Source organism: Hippopotamus amphibius, chromosome X (assembly GCF_030028045.1).
Source record: "Hippopotamus amphibius kiboko isolate mHipAmp2 chromosome X, mHipAmp2.hap2, whole genome shotgun sequence".
NCBI classification, from domain to species: domain Eukaryota; kingdom Metazoa; phylum Chordata; class Mammalia; order Artiodactyla; family Hippopotamidae; genus Hippopotamus; species Hippopotamus amphibius.
Window position 1 is genome coordinate 22,536,368 of NC_080203.1, and position 21,317 is coordinate 22,557,684.

Consider the following 21,317-nt stretch of genomic DNA (forward strand, 5'->3'; position numbering starts at 1 on the left):
TTTTCCTAGGATATTTGCTATAAGAAGTCAAAAGTGAGCCATAAATGAACAGACCACAGTGATATGAATATCTCAAAGAAATAAAAGTACATGGCTTCCTGAAAGCATAAACAATACCGAGGGGGCTAACAAGTTGTTATTTTTACAAAAGAAAACATGTTGCTATGCCCTACTGCTAGAATTAATCCAGAATTCTGGACTAATGGGACACAGCAGTTTAATAACACCCCTCACAGGACAACTGCATCATTGATACAGCACCATGTGACATACTGATTTCAGTGTGTTTTTGCTCTTAAAATCTTCTGAGGTAGTTGCTTTGTGCAATACCATAAGTTGCTAAGTAGGCATAAGAATATGAAAATATGATCACATGGAGCCAGGAGCCAGAAGCCAGGTCTTGATGCAACTGGAGCCTCGAAGCCATAGTCTCTCAGCCTTGCTGACCAGTAAAGATGTGCTCCACCTAATGGATCCACTGTGGCAGGGTGAAGTGCAGGAGAGTTTAACATGATACTAGCCAGCCATATGTTCACTGGATTTACAAGTTGTTGGGACCATAAGCAGCCACTGAGCTCAAAGAGGCCTCTCACAAGGGGTCCTAGAAATGACTAAGGCAGCTGCTAAGGGTCTCGGAGTATATTTTAACGCACAGAGCAGTTCCTGTTTCCTTCAAAACGCCTTCTACACAATGGGGCAGGCAGGATTCATTTGCTCCAAAGCTCCAGAGGGACTAAAATCAGACTAAAAACCTGGGGGATAGGGGGGTTTCTCTGTTTTTTTAGGTTTGTTTTCATTTGGTATATGTTACCCAATAGTTCCATTTTATTGAATCACATTTCCCATTTAATATAATAAATCCACATTGGTTCCAGTTCTGTCTTTTTTTAAGTGTACAACTTGATATTTTTTTTCTTATTAATAATGTATATATGGCAATCCCAATCTTCCAATTCATCCCACCCCATCCCCCCCACACACTTTCCCCTCTTGTTGTCCATATGTCTGTTCTCTATATCCGTGTCTCAATTTCTGTCTCGCAAACCGGTTGATCTGTACCATTTTTCTCTATTCCGCATATATGTGTTAATATACGATATTTGTCTTTCTCTTTCTGACTTACTTCACTCTCTATGCCAGTCTCTAGGTCCATCCATGTTCCATCTTGATTGTGTTGACATTACAGCACTAAAAAGATGATGAACATACTGAGATAGTCATTAGCCCAGTAAAATGCCATGCTGTCTCACAAAATCATTCATTGTGCTTTTATCACTCATAATGGTTTTGCAGATTTGCCCACTGAGCCATTCATTCAGCAAATACTAAAGCACATCCTATGGAAAAGCAAACTGATGTCATCTCAGAAGTGGTTTAAAAAGTAAGAAAACTGAACCAAGAAATTAGAGCTGAATGGCTGTGAGGCCATTTTCAAATGTGGAAAACGGGGTCATAATCCAAAATTCCAACCAGCCCTTTAAGACTACCAGGTCCCTTAGTAATCTTACGCAACGATGTGTTAAATTGTTTTTCTTATTTACTAAATAAATGGGAGAGCCAAGGATGCATGAAGAGTGTTTATAAAGAGTTAGGCACAGCCCCAAATACAACTGAATTCTGATGCTGACACACTGACAAGAAGAAAAGAAATATCCTTTACTGAAACCTCAGGAATTAAGATTAATGCGAGTGGCAATTCTAAATGAGAAGATATGAAGATTGAAAATACTCGTATTATCCTTTAAGCGATATGCTTTAGTGAATAGAAAAGAAGTATTTGTAATCAGGTTCTTAGAAGTTTAATCATTCCTCCCATAAATTTGTTTATAAGCCTAACAACATACTTCTTTGAGTGGAAGGAAAGAGGGTGAGAAGTCTAGCCCCATGTCCAAATTACTCAATTTGAAATTAGTGACATGTGGGACTTCCCTGGCAATCCAGTGGTTAAGACTTCGCCTTCCGGGCTTCCTAGGTGGCGCAGTGGTTGAGAATCCGCCTGCCAATGCAGGGGACACGGGTTTGATCCCTGTTCCGGGAAGATCCCACATGCCACAGAGCAACTAAGCCCGCGTGCCACAACTACTGAGCCTGAGCTTTATAGCCCATGAGCCACAACTACTGAGCCCATGTGCTGCAACTACTGAAGCCCACACACCTAGAGCCCATGCTCCGCAACAAGAGAAGCCATAGCAATGAGGAGCCCGCGCACCACAACAAAGAGTAGCCCCCACTCACCGCAACTAAAAAGAAAGCCCATGCACAGCAAAAAAGACCCAACACAGCCAATAAAATTAATTAATTAATTTAAAAAAAAGACTTCACCTTCCAATGCAGGGGGTGCAGGTTCGACCCCTGGTCAGGGAGCTAAGATCCCCCATGCCTCACAGCCAAAAAACCAAAACATAAAACAGAAGCAATATTGTGACAAATTCAATACTTTTTAAAAAAGGAAATTAGTGACATCTGTATCAATAATTCTGAGTTCTTCAATAAATAGTATAACATACAGCAAGAACAAGCCCCTGTGTGTATGGTATGCTCACTTAGACTGAGGAAGAAGAGTGGACTAGCAATGAAGGAGGTCATAGAGAAGAAAGGACAATAAAGGAAAGATAAGGAAGCAGTAGAAAGTGGAGAATAAGAAGAAAATAATATATTTGCAGTCATGGTCTCCAGGGAAGTAATTTAAATCTAGTCTTACAGTTAAGTGTCAAAGAGTGACCAACCACAACAACTATTGACCTTCTTTCTCCCATGGTGCTATAAAGACAGGGGAACTAATGAAATCAGTATTTTTTACTGCTCACCTGCCATAAACTCTAAGTGAGCCTGGACAAGGCTGAGTCAGTACACCTCTAGCATGGTGATTATAAGCATGGGCTCATGACCCAGATTGCCTGGGTTAGAATCCTGGCTCTGCCATTGCCTAGGAACGAAGTATTTTACCTTTCTGTGCCTCAGTTTCTCACCTGAAAAATAAGAATAGTACCCATCTCAAAGGGTGGTTGAAAGGATGTAAACAGTTTTATAAACATAATACACTTGAAACAGTATCTGGCACATAAAAGCTATGAGTTAGCTATTATCATCATTATTATCCAAGTTGTCTCATGCTCTAACCTCTCAAAAGAAGGTGGGGGGGGGGGAGTTGAAAGTTTGTTCATCTTATAGCCTACAGATTTTGATCACCATTTTATACCTTCAAACCTGAGGTTTCCTCATCAGAAATGTCAGTTGTTTGAGCTTCACGTTACTGGTAACATGACAGATTCACTTATTCCAGAGGAAAATATCCACATGGCCATCTGGAGTTAATATGAATCAGTCTGTATTTTGTCACCAAGCAGCTTCTTTGAAATCCCTCGCTAGTCATCCTAATCAGGGTAAACCACATGCTGGGCTTTAAAAAAAAAAAACAGTTTTACTGAGATATAATTTACATACCATAAAGATCACCTGTTTAAAACATACAATTCAATGTTTCTTAGTATATTTACAGAGTTGTACAACCATCACCATAATTTTAGGATATTTTCATCCCCAAACAAAACCTTTTACCCATTAAGCAGTCCCTCCCTATTTCTCCCCATCCCTAGGCAACCACTAACTTACTTTCTGTCTTTATAGACTTGCCTATTCTGGACATTTACCTGGAAATATACAATATGTGACCTTTTGAGTCTCATTTCTTGCACTTCGCATAATGTTTTCAAGGTTCACCCATGTTGTAGTAATGTGTCAGCACTTCATACTCTTTATGGCTGAATAATATTCCACTGTACGGATACACCACAATTGTTTATTTGTTCATCAATGGGCATCTGGGTTGTCTCCACCTTTTAACTATTGTGAATAAAGCTGCAATGAACATTGGTGTACAAGTATCTGTTTGAGTCTCTGTTTTCAATTCTTTTTAGTATATACGTAGGAGCAGAATGACTGGGTCACATGATAATTCTGTCTTTAGCTTTGGAGGAATTGCCCAACTGACTTCCAAAGGGGGATGTGCCATTTTACAACCTCTCCAGCAATGTATAAAAGTTCCAGTTTCTTCATATCCTTGCCAACTCTTATTATTGTCTGTCTTTTTGATATGTTGGAATTTTACTGGGGAAAATAATTATTTCTCTTCCGAATCAATGGTGCCTGCTCATCTCTGTGTTACCCTTTCATTCTGAACATTTAGAAAATTAATAGACTTTACTTTTGAGAACAGTTTAGGTTTATAGGTACATTGAGCAGACAGTACAGAGTTTGTCTTGTTCTGTTCCTTGACAAACAAGATTTTAACTAAGGTCCTTAGTCCCTTCAAAGATTGTTCCCTTGTACTCAATGACTCCAACAATTTCCCTTCTCAATCTACCTTCAAAAGACACTGGTGGATCTATTTCCCATCTGATGTACCCGTAAAAAGTTACTTTTCAATGAAAAATTGCAATTCAAATATGCAATGGGGAGCTGTTACTTAAGGGAACTCTTTGGTGAATATTTTTGTGAAACACTGAATTCTTCATATGTGTGAAATAATCCCCTTCAAATGTTATGTGGCAAGAGGCAGAACTTTACTCACTGAGGCACCCTCACTGTAGCCTATTTCACTATAGAAATGGGTTAACCCTTAGTGTCCAATCAAAATACTCTATTCATTATACTGGTTATCTGAGGGGATACGGTATTAATCCACGAATAAAATAGGATAGGAATACTACACCAAAAATAAAAACAGCAAGTGAAATTCTTTAACTTGAACTATCTGCCCATGATTATGGCTACTGTAAAGGCAGCAATCATTCAAGTTTTGGCAATTTGGCTAAAGATCTTATTAGCTTCTAACTCTTTTTCTTCAAATTTTATATTAAAATAATTTATCTTCCCTGCCCTGTTCACTCTTTTTCTATCACCAGAATATTAGGATTTTTTAGACAACTGTCTTATGCTGGACTGCCCCAGGCTCAGTTCTTGGACCTCTTCTCTTATCTACTGACACTCACTCCCCTGGTGATCTCATTCAGTATTATAGCTTTCAGCACCATCTACATACTGATGATTTCCAAATATACTCCCCAGCCCATATCTCTCCCCTGAACTCCACACTTCTATGTCTCACTGCCTAATCCACATCTCTATAAAAGTCTAATAGGCTCTTCAAACTTAACATGTACAAAATTATACACCCCACCCCCAAAACACCTGTACCTTCCAGAGTCTCCCCCATCTCTATAATACAGCCCTTCTAGTGACCCAGGCCTTGGAGTAATCCTTACCTCTGCTCTCTTTCTCTCTTACAGCCCATATCCTATCCCCCAGCAAGTCATTATTTGCTCTTCTCCAAAATATAGGAATTTCAACCAGTTCTCACACCCTCCACTGCTACTACTCTCATCCAAGCCACCACTACTTCTTGCTTGAATTATCACATTAGACTCCAGGCACACTTTCACCTGCGGGCCCTTGCATTTGCTTTAACACTAGATTGGCTCCTTCTCTCAACCTCTTATAGACTTCAAACCAACTTGGCTTTCTCAGTATGCAACCCCACCCCTATATTCCCCATCTCCCTCCCCCACTTTGTTTTTCTATAAACCACTTATCACCATCCAATATACTAGATAAACATATGTGTGTATATATATATATTTCATTAATCTTTTTTATTATATCTCCCTTCTGTAGACTATAAGCTCCATGAGGCATGGATATTTGTTGAATAAATGAATGAATGAATGAATGAATGAACAAACAGATAATCAGTTTAAAAGATTACATGCATCTCCCCAAGCACATCTATTCTCCCTTAATTTTGCTATGAACCTAAAATTTCTCTAAAAAATAGTCTATTTATTAAAAATAAAGTCTATTAAAACTTATTTTGAAAAGGTAGTACTTGAGATTGACAATTAAGGCACTGTGGGGTGGTAGAATGAGATAGAGAAGGAATCTGATAACTCTATGCTAGCCTCAAATCTGCCATAATCAGGCTATGTGAATTAGGACCAATTTTCTTAGCTTTTCTGGACCCTATTTTGTCTACCTGTACATAAGTGGGAGTAGATCTCAGTGGGTCTTAACCTTGTTTGGGTTGCGCCCTTCCAGACTACCCTCCACACAAGGGTTATCTTCCTAAAAAATAAAAGCTGGTTATATTATTCCCTATTTTAAACTTCCTTTGCCTGCCCCCTCCCTCCAAGATAAAAGCCAAACTCTTTCTTAGGGTATATAGAGACCCTTCACAATTTGACCCTTTTGGCCACATTATTCTAATTTCCTTTCATTCTAGCCCATATTTCTCTACAAGCACTTCTCAAAGTGTAATCTAAGGATCACCCTCTGTCAAGCGCCTATGACAAAAGCAAATGCCTTTGTCCCAAATAAGGCTAGGATCTCAGGTCACAGGTTGCAAGAACCTACATTTTCACAAGATCTCCAGGTGATTCTGCCTCACATGGTATTTGAAAACCAAAACCTATATCTCAGCCACGCTGACCTTTCCCCCATTTTCCTGCCTGGAATGTCCTTCCCTCCCTTATCTACATGGTACATCTGCTTTTTAGCACAAATGTCACCTCCACTATGAAGCCTTTGGCCGATCCCCTAGGTAACTGGCTGTTCCCTCCTATGTGCTTCTACAGCACTTAGTACATCTCCAAGATAGTACTTAGTATCCACTGTACTGTACTTACTACCTACTTACATGTCTGTTTCTCCTACTATAATGTGGCCTTGAAAACAGAGACTATGTCTTAATTTATTTTTACAACCCCAGCATGTAGGACACAATAATTTTGTTGAACAAATGAATGAATGGATAAAGATGAAGAACTTCTACTCATTTCACAAATATTTGAGTGCCCACAATGTGGTAGGCACTATTCTGATACAAGAAAGTAGCCAGAACTTTTTGCCTGTAAGACAATTAGAACCCTGGACGCAGGTTTCTATTTTAAGCCTCTTTCAGCATTTTATCTGTGGAAACTTCCAATTGAGCCCCTTGTTTGTTTATTCATTCTTTAGGATAGAACCACTTGTCTGATGCTTACAAGTGAGTGGCATTATGACAATGAATGGCAGTGGGAAAGCAAATGTACTTAGTCTAGTCCCATAAATGTCCTTTAAGAGTCCCAACTCAATTTCATAGTCACCTTCTCTTTGTCGCTTTCCGGAGAATATAACATAAAGTGTTAGCAAATCAGAAAACGGTAAATGAAGACAAAGCCAAAGTGATTCTGCCAATAAATACTTTAATGAGAACTGAGGTCTGTAACATACATAGCAGTAACTGCCCTGGCCTATGCCTTCTGCTCTAGCCCAAGTCTGGGGCTAACAAACTACATTTAACCCACATTTGAAGAGAAGGCCATTTTGAGTATCATCCATCAGTATCCATCTTCACAGAAGATACCAACCTGGGGCCAGAGTCTCAATGTTAATACTTCCTCTCAGGGAAAAGTTCACATGGCAACACAAACACATGAGCAATTTTGAACCATCCTATCATTCTTCCATCAGGAGGGCCTTGGAAGACCAATGGTTCAGTAAACACTTACAACTTTGTCAAAATACATTAGAACACAGAAAAAGGGAAAAAAAGAGTAGAAAGGTTGGCAGGGCTTGGCTCACATATAATTCAGTCCTTAGATTTGAAGCCTCTTGAGCTGCTCGTATGTAATAAAGAACTGAAGAGTAAGTCATGGAAGATCACTGGGGTGATACTGAAAGCCAAACCCAGTTCTGGAATTGTGCATTGCATTCTCTTAAACTGAGGTACTTAATCTGTGCTATTCTAAGTTGCAATCACTTAAAAGTCTTTTTTAAAACAACATCTGGCAAATCAAGCATGCGCTGAGTGCCCACCATGTGCCCATTTTGATAGTTGGCATTTTGCAATGTAAACATATTAAAAGTCTATCACACTTATATTCTTCAGAGGCAAACAGGCCATACACACACACACATACACACACACGCACGCGCACGTGTCTAAGAACACCAACAACATGTAATTCAATGCTAGAGTAACTGTTACAGACAGGTGATCAGAGCAATCCCAAGGAGGGAAGGAGTTACTATCTCCCTCAACCTATAGACTCCACAAGGGCAGGGAATTACTTTTCAACCCTGAAGTGCTCACCACTATACAAACACCACCACACACACTAACTCATGGCTTTGCACATAGGAGGCACTCAAACACAGCTAAAGGAAGGAGAGTCACCCATGAAGAAAGAGCCCTGCTTGGCTCTGGATTCCTTTGCTCCATGAGTGTTTTCTGTCTTATTATTTCCCCAGCTATTTTTGTCCTACACTTAGGAGTAGGGAATATGGACTACCTCAGCACGGACCTTCCTGTTGATATCTTCTAGCAGGGTTTCCCAAAACTTCCTAGCCCCTTCCAGATTTGGCTGTGTTTGTTGTTGTTATTATTTGTTTTAAAGAGGAAAAGAAACTTTGGCATTTCTTTTCTAATCCCTTTAGTTTGTATTAGACTCCAACTGAAAGCCATTTCTGTACTTAGTTCCACCCACAATGGTCACCATTAGAATGCTTGAGTAGATTCTCACTTGCCTAAAGGCTTCAGTAATCAAAATTTCTTTCCTATAGCGTAGAATTACCTGGAGGCTTGAAGCATCTGCTTTCATACTCATGTTCTGAAAGGATACAATGATGTTCCAGGGTCCAAGTCGAAGCCAGTTTGGCCAAAATCCTTTATAGAGTGCAAAAAAGCCCTCATGCTTCCACATCTGAGGGAAAGACATAAAAAAAATAAGAGTGAATTCTCCTTACACTTTACATCTGACAATTATTTTTATTGTAGTACTCATCTTCCATGCTCCTCCCCAACAACTTAGGATCCATGAGTGGTCTTCTTTCTAAAGACACACATTTTGAATTCTTACATATTCTAAATCCATCCACCCATTCATTCAACAAATATTTACCAAGCACCTACAATATGCAAGGTACTCTTCTCCATGCTGGGATAAGAGTAACAGTAGTAAACAAGACAGAAAGTGTCTGTGGTAGCCAGCCTCCAAGATGGTCCCACATGAAGGCCAACTCCAGTTATTCACACCCTTGTGCAGTCCCTCCCACAACACATCAGGATCGGTCTGTGTCACCAATAGAGTATGGCAGTAGCGAACGTATGTCACCTCCAGTGCTATGCTATAAAAGTCATTCTGTATATAATAAGGTTTTGCCTTGTTCTCTCTTGGATCATTTATTCTGATGGAAGCCAGCTGCCATGTCATGAAAAGAGTCCCATGTGGTGAGAAACTAAGCCCTCCAACCAACAGCCAGAGAGGAACAAAGCCTTCCTGCTGACAACCACGAGTGATCTTTGAAGCAGATGTCCCAGCCCCGGTCAAGCCTTCAGATGATTATAGCTCTAGCTGACATCTGGACTATGACCTCATGAGAGAGCCTAAGCTGAAATCACTCAGCTAAGCTGCTTCTGAATTCCTGGCCCACAGAAACTGTGAGATAATAAGTGTATGTTGTATTAAGGCACCAAGTTTTGGAGTAATTTGTTATACAGCCACAGATAACATACATTCCCTGCCCTCATAGAATGCATACTCTAGTGGAGCTGAAAAACGAATACATAAATTGATATATATTATATTCAGAAATGATAAGTACTAAATAAGAAAACTAAAGCAGGGTAGGGGAATAGGGAGTTAGGTAAGTCACTGTCCTTCTCTGAATCTGTTTCATCATTGTAAATTCAGTGTATGTAATGCCACATACGTGGCTGACCACATGTGAATGACTGGAGGATTAGATGAACAATGTAAAATGCTTTGAGTTTGAGTTTTCTGTTTTAGACAATGGAGGTCCTTCCTACATATGCCAACTGAGTGGTTATTAGAATTAAATGACAAATAATGCATACCAAAAGTCATAAATTGATGATGTGTGTTGAATTCAGCCAACAAAAACAGTTCCTGTTTAATGCGCAAATATCTATTAAGTAGGCCATCACCAAAAAATCTAGAAACAATAAATGTTGGAGAGGGTGTGGAGAAAAGGGAACCCTCCTGCACTGTTGGTGGGAATGTAAATTGGTACAGCTACTATGGAAAACAGTTCGGAGTTTCTTTAAAAAACTAAAAATGGAACTACCATATGGCCCAGCAATCCCACTACTGGGCATATACCCAGAGAAAACCATAATCCAAAAAGAAACATGTACCACAATGTTCATTGTAGCACTATTTACAATAGCCAGGACATGGAAGCAACCTAAATGCCCATCAACAGATGAATGGATAAAGAAGATGTGGCACATATATACAATGGAATATTCCTCAGCCATAAAGAGGAATGAAATTGAGATATTTGTAGTGAGATGGATGGACATAGAGTCTGTCATATAGAGTGAAGTAAGCCAGAAAGAGAAAAACAAATACCGTATGCTAACATATATATGGAGCCTAAAAAAATGGTACTGATGGACCCAGTGACAGGGCAAGAATAAAGATGTAGAGAATAGACTTGAGGACATGGGTGGGGGTGAAGGGGAAGCTGGGACAAAATGAGAGAGTAACAATGACATATATACACTACCAAATGTAAAATAGATAGCTAGTGGGAAGTTGCTGCATAACACAGGGAGATCAACTGGATGATGGGTGATGACTCAGAGGGCCAGGATAGGGAGTGTGGGAGGGAGTTGCGGGAGGGAGGGGATATGGGGATATATGTATAAATACAGCTGATTCACTTTGTTGTACAGCAAAAACTGGCACAACAGTATAATTTCAGATAAAAGTAAATACTACTAAAAAACTAACACAGCATAATGAGATAGTGACTTGGTGATAGTGGTGGGGAACTACTTCAGCTAGGATGGGCAGGGAAAGGCTGTGAGGAGGTGACATTTGAGCAGAGGTCTGAATGATGAGAAGGTGGCCACGAGAATATGAGAGAAAAGCACTTCAGAAAGAGGGAGCGGATACAAAAGCCCTGAGTTGGGAATGAGCTGGACATGTTCAAGGGTTAAAAACAAGGCTGGTGTGGTTGCATGTGATGAATGAAGGAAAAAGTAGTAGGAAATAAAATGGAGAGCGAGGCAGGGGCTAAATCATGTAGGTCATCGAAGAAAATTTGCAGTTAGAATGAAATCCACTGGGAATTCATTGGAGAGCTTTGAACAGGAAAGTGACACTATCTGATTTATAATTTTAAAAGATTGCTTTGGCTTCTAGGTGGAGATTATAGACCAGATAGGAAGCTTATTCCAGGTGAGAGGTGATGGGGTTGGGTTGTATCTCTCAGGTCCCTGTTTATTGGACTTCCCTGGTAGTCCAGTGGTTAAGACTCCATGCTCCCAATGCAGGGGGCACGGGTTTGATCCCTGGTATGGGAACTAAGATCCCACATGCTCCACGGCGTGGCCAAAAAAAAAAAAAAAAAACCCACAAGATTTGCAGTAATGAAATTATGCTGTTTACTATCTGTGTGTTCATTGTTTGTCTCCCTCAACTAGAATGTAATCTCCAGGAGAGCAGGGACCGTGTTGGTCTTCTTCACCATTCTATCCTAGCACCGTAAAGTCTCCACTAAGTATCTGAATAAACATTTGTTGAATAAATGAACACACAAGCTTTTATACACACACACACACACACACACAGCCTCTAACATTCTCATGAGCCATATGAATCCTTGTAGAGTTCTAAACAGGGACCAACTTCTTCCAAACATTAGAACTAGGATGCACACTTTTTGGCTTGAGGCAATCAAGTGGAAACAAACAAGAACTTCTGTAGATACACAGAGACAAGATGCTACTTCATGAAGTTACACATTCATTCAATAAATAATTTGTTGTGGATAAAGTAATAAATAAGATGTGTATGGCCCTGCCTTCATGGAACTTACAATCTACTAGGCAGACAGACATTAAAAGCAACTACAATTGACTCTTGAACAATGCACTTGTTTAGGGGCACCGACCCTCCATGCAGTCAAAAGTCCTCATACAACTTATCGTCAGCCCTCCGAATTCACAAATTCAACCAACCACAGTCGTGTAGTACTGCAGTATTTACTATTGAAAAAAATCTGCATATAAGTGGACCCATGCAGTTCAAACTCGTATTGCTCAAGGGTCAACTGTACAATAAAATGTAACAAATGTGATACAGCCATACAACAGAATATTACCCAATCATAAAAAGGAACAAAGTACAGGCAGGCATCGTTTTATTGCACTTCACTTTACTACACTTTGCAGATAGTGGATTTTTGACAAATTGAAGGTTTGTGGCAACCCTGCGTGGAGCAAGTCTATTAGCACCATTTTTCCAACAGCATTTGCTCATTTTGTATCTCTCTGACTTTTGGTAATTCTCGTCATATTTCAAACTTTTTCATTATATTATATTTGTTATGGTGATCTGTGATCGGTGATCTTTGATGTTACTATTGCAAAGAGATGACTCACTGAAGGCTCAGATGATGGTTAACATTTTTTAGCAAATCAAGGTATGTACATTGTTTTCTTAAGACAATACTACTGCACACTTCATAGACTACTGAATAGTGTAAACATAATTTTTACATTCACTGGGAAACCAAAAAGTTCATGTGACTCGCTTTACTGCAACATTGGCTTTATTGCAGTGGTCTGGAAGCATACCTCTGAGGTATGCCTGTACTGATACATGCTACAGCATGGATGAACCTTGAAACAGTATAAGTGAAATGAGCCAGTCAAAAAGCTCACACATTGTATGATTCCATTTAAATAAGATATCCAAAATAGACAAATCTACAGAGGTAAAAGTACATTAATGGTATCTTAGGGCTGGGAAGATAGGGGGGTAATAGCTAAAGGGCACAGGGTTTCTTTTTGAGGTCATGAAAATGTTCTAAAATTGACTGTGGTGATGATGGTTGCATATATCTGTGAATATAACAGAAGCCACTCTGAATAGGTAAATTTTATGAATTTTATGAAGTTAAAAAACATCAAAAAAGATGTTTTCTAAAATACAGTAAATGCTATGGCAGAGCAAGTACATAAAACTATGTACACATACACAGTTTAACGGTCACAGAAGGCCTTCATGAAAAATAACGCAATCTGAAGAATGAGTAGGAGTGAGCCATCTAACAAAGTATATGGCATGGGTGAAAACCTGGGAATGAAAGAAAGTCTAGTACTAGAACTTGTTCAGTATGTCTGGAACACAGAATAAAGGCAGCAAAATAAGGCTGTAGAGGCAAAATGGGGTCAAATCATATGGAACCTTGTGTCAATGAGAAGCCATTCAAGGGTTTTAAGATACAGGTAACAGGATGAGATTTGCAGCTGCTCATGTCTTTCTCAGAGGGGAATGTGTAATTGCATTCACCAAAGTGTTTTGTCGCTTTTATAGATAAAATTAAAAAGTATGATGACAATACAGAGCAAAATTGTTTTAAAGAATTTTAATAGCAAGTAAGTGAATGAGTGAGTAAATGTAAGTACTTAAAGGTTACTGTCAACATGAAAATATGTTTCTGACAGTACCATACGGCATAGTGGTTGCAAGTATAAACTTTGGAATCAAACAAACCCTGATTTAAACCCAAGATCTACCACTTATTAGGTGGATAATCTTGGGTAAATACCTAGCTACTCTGAACCTGAGGTCTCTCCTGTATAAAATGGCAAAGGTATTATCTACTCTATAGCGTTGCTAGGAGTTAAAGGATATACTCTAGTGTGTGCTACACAATAAGCATTCAATAAACGCTATTACTATATTACTATATCCTCTATCTCCTCTTAGCCAACCTTCTTGAAAGAGTATTTTACACTTGTCTATTTATCCTCACTTCCTATGTGTTTATCTGTCTCTTCCTATTAGAATTAAAATGTCATGAAGGCCGGGACTTTTTTGTTCCCCAACCTAGAATAGTACCTAGCACAGAAGACACTTAAACATTTTTGTAATGGATGAATGAATGATTAAACACACTCTTCAATGCACATGAATCTGGCTTTTCCAAACACCAATCCAGCAAACCTCCTCTAGAAAATCTTAAATTCTACAGACACTTTGCAGTCCTTATGCTGGATCTCTCTATTCCATTCAGCATGAAATAACTACTCATCCCTTCTTGAAGCTCATTACTCCCTTGGCTTCTATGACTCTACTCTCTTGTAAGTTTCCCCATATCTTTTGAACTGTTGTCTTTTTTTTTTTTTTATCTTCTGTCTGTCTGTCTCTCTCTCTCTCTCTTTTATTTTTTTGGCTGTACCACACAGCTTGTGGGATTTTAGTTCCTCAACAGGGGTTTGAACCCACGCCCTAGGCAGTGAAAGCACGGAGTCCTAACCACTGGACAGCCAGGGAATTCCCTGAACTGTTATCTTTTGGTGTCTCTCCTGGGTTCCTCATCTGCCAAGCCCTTAAAAATTGGTATTTCCCCAGAGTTCTTTCCTTGGCCCCATTCTTCTCTCTATACTAGTGACTGTCAAGTGGAAGGGTGAGCATGTCAGAAATAGAAAGGGAGTCCTTTGCCAAACTCCACTCCCCAGAGTATGAGAATCACTGCTTCTGTGAATCACTATTAATGAATGGAAGGAGCTGTATAATACTCCAGTGCACTAGGAAAGCAAAAATGTTATGAACTCCTCTACCTGCTCTCCTTGGCCTCCCCCTCTGCAGTTATGTAACACCTGTACATTACTGCTTCCCCGGGTTCTTATCTATACCCTTGAACTCTCCCCCAAGGTAAGACTAAGATATCCAAATATATTCACTGGATGTTCCTCACGCACCTCAAACTAAATATCCAAAACTGTGATGTCTCCCATAAAACCTGCTCCTCTTCCTGTAATGCCTCTGTGAATGAATGTCACCACATGGACACCAAGACCAAAAACTGGGAAGTCATCTTTGACGCCTTCTTTCTCCCACACCTCTCCACACCAAGTCAATCAAATCCTGTTGACTTTATCAACTAAATTATTCTCAACTCTATCCCCACTATTCATGCTCAAGTTCATGCTCTCATCACCTCTTGCTCAGACTACTGTAAGAGCCTTCTAATCAGTTTCCCTATCTCTAGGTCAGTGGTTCTCAAAGTGTGGTCCCAGAATAGCAGCATCAGTATTGCCTGGGAACTGGTTAGAAATGCAAATTCCCAGGTTCTACTCCAAACTTATTGAGTCAGAATCTGGCGATGGGGCCTAGCCATCTGCATTTTAATAGGCCTTCCAGGTGGTTCAGATGCATGTTAAAGTTTTAAGAACTACTGTTCCAGGCTTATCCCCTTAGATCAATGGTTTTCAACCTTGGGTGAACATTGCAATCACCTGAGGAGTTTTGAAAATACTGACAACCTGGCTCCTACACAAGACATTCTGTGGTCATTGGTCTAAGGTGGGCACAGAAGCTGTGAATGTTCCCCAGGTGATTCCAATGTGCACCTAAAATTGAGAACAACTGTCTCCACAAAGCCAGTGTGATCTGTTTAAAATGTAAATCTGACCTAATTAAAATCTTTCAATAGCTCCTTATCGAGTAAAAAAATAAGTCCAAGCATCTCAGCATAGCATTCAATATCCTTTATAACCTAACTAACCCTCAGCCACCAGCATGTGGAAGGCACCATAGTGTAAAGAATGTTGGGTTGAAGGCAATGGTCTGAGTTGAAATCCCAGCTTTCCCACTTACTAGCTGTGAAACCTTGGGCAGGTTGGTTAATCTCTGAGCACTTCAGTATGTTGTAATGGGGAGGATTAAATGAATGAATACATGTAAATCTCATTAGGTCAGTCCCCGATAACACAGTAAAGCACTCAACAGATGTGAGTTATTATTACTTAAGATGCTCCCATCTATAGAAAACCTATCCCAAACTTCCAAATTGGGCTAAAATTTCCTCCCATGGACCCCTGAGTTTATCACTTAACAAGATGTGTTGATTATCTGTTTGCATACATGTAGTACACTGTAATTTCCCTGTACCTACTAAAATGGTGCCTGACAGATAATAGTTGTTAACTAAACTGAGAAACCATATGACAACATCATATTTTAGCTCCAAATTTGTTATTTATAAAAGTATTATCACTAGCGATTATATAATACATAATACGTGTATGATATTCAGCTTCCTACAAACATAACATAGCCAAAAATTTCAAAGCCAAACTGTGAACAATAGCACAATGCTGAATGGAAACCAAGTACCAGATTTTCTATTACAGCATCTCTGCCTTGTCTGAAATGGGCAAATGTGGGATATAAGTCCTTTCTATCAGTAACTCAACATGATGCTATTGATAAAAGTATCCTGCAGTCCTAAGTATTCAAATTGGAGTAATAATATTAAGCACCACTGTGTATCAGCAGATTGCCAAGCAGACAGCTTTCCTACCTGGGAATTACTCTGAGAGGCTACTAAAAACAGACATAATGATTCTTCCATCTTCAGAATGAAATGCAGCAACTAAGAATAAGGACTCCAAGAAGGTCTGAGACATCAAAGAAAATTAAAAATACAATCCAAGTTCACAGTGTGCGTACCTTTAAAATACCATCCAAAGTGCCCTTGTAGAGGTCCACGTGTCCCACAATTGCCCTCTGATTCATCATGCGAGTTCGAACCACATCAACTGGATTGGAAGCCAGAGCCCCAGCCAAGCCACATGTAAAGCTGGAACTAAAGATTAAAAACTTTAAGAAGATAGATTGCCCCACTTCCACCTCTGCCCGCTTAAGCAGAAATTAGGCCAAACATAAATGTACGAGTCAGACTCATCAGATAAAACCTGGCACTTGCCCTCTCATTACAATCCAAAGAGAAAGGAAATCTTTACTAATCCTTACATTATTAAAAAGTTCTCCCCCTTCACTTTTCAATCTAAAACCCAGATAGCCTTTTTTTTTTAAAGGGGACAGTTTATAAGTCTAGCAAGTTCCCTAAGCAGGAAGTATTATGCATCATCTATTAGTTATGTCAATTTTTCAAACCACAGCATCATATGCCAAATGCATTTGAGTAGTAAAATATAAAAGTTGCAAGATGAAGAAAATGCAGGATGAAATTAGCAATAGTTTTCAGCCCAAAACTGTGGTTTCGTTTCACAGGCCCTATAATATTTTACCTTTTTATTCTGTTTCTCATTGAAAAAATTTGCTTTCTGATCCAAAATTAACCAAAGTAAATAACAGATGAGTCTATTAGATACAGACGCTGTGTACGAACAAATGCAAATCCTACAGACGTGTGATAGGCATCTGTATTAGACACTGCCCCCAATACCAAAGTGCCCATAGCATATGGAATCTCTGTACGTGTATCAGAAGGCTTGACGTTCTGGTGATGAGACAGAAAAAGGTATTTGGACCACATGTACCCATTATCAATTCTACATGAGGACTTCAGTGAAAGATGCTTTTTGTGCTTAAAGTACTGAAAATATGGAATGAGTACAACTTATCATACTTACACAAAGTGAGTTAAGATAGTGTCTCCCATCACCCCTGACAATATTAAGTGCTTCTTTGTAATATCATAGACTGGTAGCTCTACTCCCACAACAATGGCAGCCCTCTGAGCAGTTGGGACAACACCCTACAAAACATAAGTGATATGAGACACCAAGGAAATACTCTGGTAGTGTCATAAGTCTAAAAGTGAACAAAATAGATCAGGAATTTAAAAATAACAGAAAAAATCCAAGTCTGACATATAGGGGTCACTCCTTCAAATCAATGGCTAATACTGGAACATTTATAAATTCCCAATTCACTTACTAAAAATAAAATCATTGATATGACAGCCAAAGCACAAGCAATGAAAGAAAAATAGATAAATGGGACTTCATCACAATTAAACATTTTTGTGATTCAAAGGATACTATCAAGAAAGTGAAAAGATGACCCACACAATGGGAGAAAATATTTGCAAATTATATTTCTGGACTAGCACATATCATATATTATATATGGACTAGTATCCAAAATAAGGAACTCTTACAACTCCACAATAAAAAGACAAACAACCCAATTAAAAAATGGGCAAAAGATCTACATAGACATTTCCCCAAAGAAGATATATACTTATATACTGCTGGTGGGAATACCATAGAGTGCAGCCACTGTGATGAACACTGGCAATTCCTCAAAAAGTTAAACATAGAATTACTATATGACCCAGCAATTTCACATCTAGATGCATACCCAAGAGAATTACACATATGTATGCAAAAACTTGTACATGAATGTTCATAACAGCATTATTCATAATAGACAAAAAGTACAAACAACCCAAATGCTTATTAACTGATGGCAGGGATAAGCAAAATGTGGCATATACATACAATGGAATTATTATTCAGCCATAAAAAGAAATGAAGTACTGATAAATGCTAAAACATAGATGAAATGTAACTAAAGAAGCCAGTCATAAATGCCACATATTGTATAATTCTATTTACATGAAATGCCAGAATTGGTCAATCTATAGAGATAGTAGATTAGCGAGCGGTTGTCTAGGTCTGAGAGGGTTGGAGGTCGTGGGAAGTGACTATTAATGGGTAATAGTTTCTTTCTGTGGTGATGAAAATGTTCTAAACAGTGGTCATCACCACTAAGTTTGTGGATATCCAAAAAACATTAAACCGTACACTTTAAGATGGCAAATGTTTATGGTATATGAATTATCTCAATAAAGAGTTATTAAAAATAAAACCATGAAGCAAAAGTCAGTAGGGAGAAGAGAGCTTTCAAGTTTAATTCACAGAATTTAAGATGTGCAGAAAGGACACACTAGGATGACAGCAAAGATATGATGCAGCTAGGGAGAAGGCCAAGGCAAAGGAGTACCTCCTTACAAGTCCTGCTCTGGTAACACTACCAGCTTTTCACTCACTAGTACAGTATTCCTATCACAGCTCACATTACAGCACAGGGCTGCAAGAGCATTAAAAGTCACGTTTTTGAAGAATAAGAATGACACAAGAAAATGCCTATAATGCTAAAGAAGGCAAGACATAAAATTACTCATAGTGTTATTCTAAAATTATTCTAACTATAAGGGAAAAGGTATACACACACATGCCGAATTTTTGTAAAAAATGTTCACAAGGAATGTTTTACTTTGATGATTGTGTTTAAATATCATTTTAAAAAACTGAAAATAACATACCATGTGGAACAACTGCTTTCTGGGATACCTGTTATAATTAAAGAGTTCAATCATTTCTCAATTCCCAAACTCAATTTATAAAATGGAAGTGATGTAGCTGTGCTATCAGCAGCTGTTTGATTCTGCTGATCAGGCTGGCTTGCCCAGTAGGACCTTCCTCTCTGACCCTTCCACCTGCTCAACTCTGTTAGAAAATGGCCTCGAAGACTACTTTGGTGAACAGTAAGGCCCCACGGGCTGAATTCAGGTCACACACATGTTTTGTGTCACCTACACAGTGTTTCTTAGGAGGCTGAATTAGCTGTCAACATAAAACAAAAACAAAAACAAAACCACAGGAATGGATACTTCACACAGGAATGCAAATTTCCAACTTCTCTTGAAAGCCCAGAAAATTTGGCCACACTGGACTCACGTGGCACATGACAGCAGTGAACAGGGCAAGTGCTCTCCAGTTCACCACTCTACTGTCTCTCCAACTCTGAGTAAGTGCCAGTTACTCTTTATTATTGTACTCCTGCTATTATTTCTTACAATGGAGTTAGGAAGATAGTGAAATGTTTCCAATACCCATGTTACAATCAAAGCAGGAAAATAAAATACAGACATATGTTTGAAGAAAAATGCAAACACACTTCCTTGTTGAAATGAAAAAAACAGATTCCATATTTTAATATGTAAATAATGCATGTCTGTGTCAAAAGAATACATGACACAATGTATTTCACTTCTTTACCTTACATGCCTGGATGACGTAAATAGCCTGGATCATAAAAGTAGCTATGTTCACTTCCTCAAAAAATTAAACCTAGAATTACCGTGCAATCCAGCAATCCCACTTCTGGGTATATACACAAAAGAACGGAAATCAGTCTTGAAGAGGTATCTGCATATCCATGTTCACAGCAGCATTTTTCACAAGAGCCAAGATACAGAAACAAAACTAAACATCCATTAATGGGTGAATGGGTTAACAAAATGTGGTATATGCATATAATGGAATATTATTCGGCCTTAAAAAGGAAATTCTGACCCATGTGATGACATGAATGAACCTTGAGGATATTGTGCTAAGTGAAATACGCTAGTAATTAAAACACAAATACTGTATGATTCCACTTATATGAGGTACCCAGAACCATCAAATTCATAGATAGATAATACAAGGTTGGTGGCCGGGGGTGGGGGAGGAAGAAATGGGGAGCTGTATTTTAATGGGTACACAGTGCCAATTTTGCAGGATGAAAAGAATTCTGGAGACTTGTTGTACAACAATGTAAAATTTTATGTTATATATATTTTACCACAATAAAAGGTTATTTTAAATAAAAATAAAATAGATATGTTCCCCTGACAAACTCTCCAATTCTGTTTATTGCTCTGTCTTTGTCTTCCCCTCAGCTTTAGTTTGTGGAAAAAGTCCTAGCTGGTTCCAGATTCTGGTTTTATTTTTTTTTGTTTTTGTTTTCAATATATTAAAAAGCAACATAGTACAAATGCTGTAGTTAATATTAAAAAGGATCCAAATTTTTCAAGGAATAAATTTTTATAAACAAGCTCTACAATGAAAGGGAAATAGCATCTTGATACCTAAAAGTTTTGTTAAACAAGATTTAAAAATTTTTAAATCAAAGTGTTTTAGACTAAATTCTTTCAAATGTTTAAACAGAAACAGAAAATAACCTGTACAATCTCCATAATAAAATGTGTCCTTGTCACTTGTCCTGGGCACTTTGAATATGTTAAAATTTTAGAAGTTTCAGTGATAGAGGCAACACTTAAAGGTTTCATGAACCTTTTCTTCCCAAAAAAGTATACTTTCAGTAAAACATTTTACCATTTTATCTGACTATGCATTTACATTTTTGTTCTTCCATAAAAAGATTTACATTAACACTGTATTTTTACTGTAAAAAATACATTTAGAGATATTTAACTTCCTGAGTGACTTCAGTCATACCTCAAACATAATTTAATGAGCAAATCCTAAAATTTTCTAATGAAACAGCATGTGTAGATGTATACTTATATGCTCAATTACAGTAAAACTCAAGATCATGTCACAGAACTTACACTTAAGTTCTCTAAGAAGTTAAATAACATGATTTATCTCCAAACTTGACCAAAAGGTTTTCTCAAATGTTAGCAAAATGAATCACTGA

General features: G+C 38.4%; 1 protein-coding gene across 2 annotated transcripts in view; it reads right to left on the minus strand.

The window, feature by feature from the left end:
- Positions 1–7,221: 7,221 nt before the first annotated feature.
- Positions 7,222–21,317, minus strand: part of SLC25A14 (solute carrier family 25 member 14) — a 40,049-nt gene continuing 25,953 nt past the window's right edge. For both annotated transcript variants that reach the window (XM_057719098.1, XM_057719099.1), the window contains exons 7-10: positions 17,456–17,580; positions 16,530–16,665; positions 8,658–8,738; positions 7,222–7,673 (exon numbers count right to left, since the gene is read on the minus strand). In XM_057719098.1, the coding sequence (XP_057575081.1) occupies positions 7,632–7,673; positions 8,658–8,738; positions 16,530–16,665; positions 17,456–17,580 (384 nt within the window). In that variant the 3' untranslated portion in view covers positions 7,222–7,631. The remainder of the gene's footprint in view (positions 7,674–8,657; positions 8,739–16,529; positions 16,666–17,455; positions 17,581–21,317) is intronic.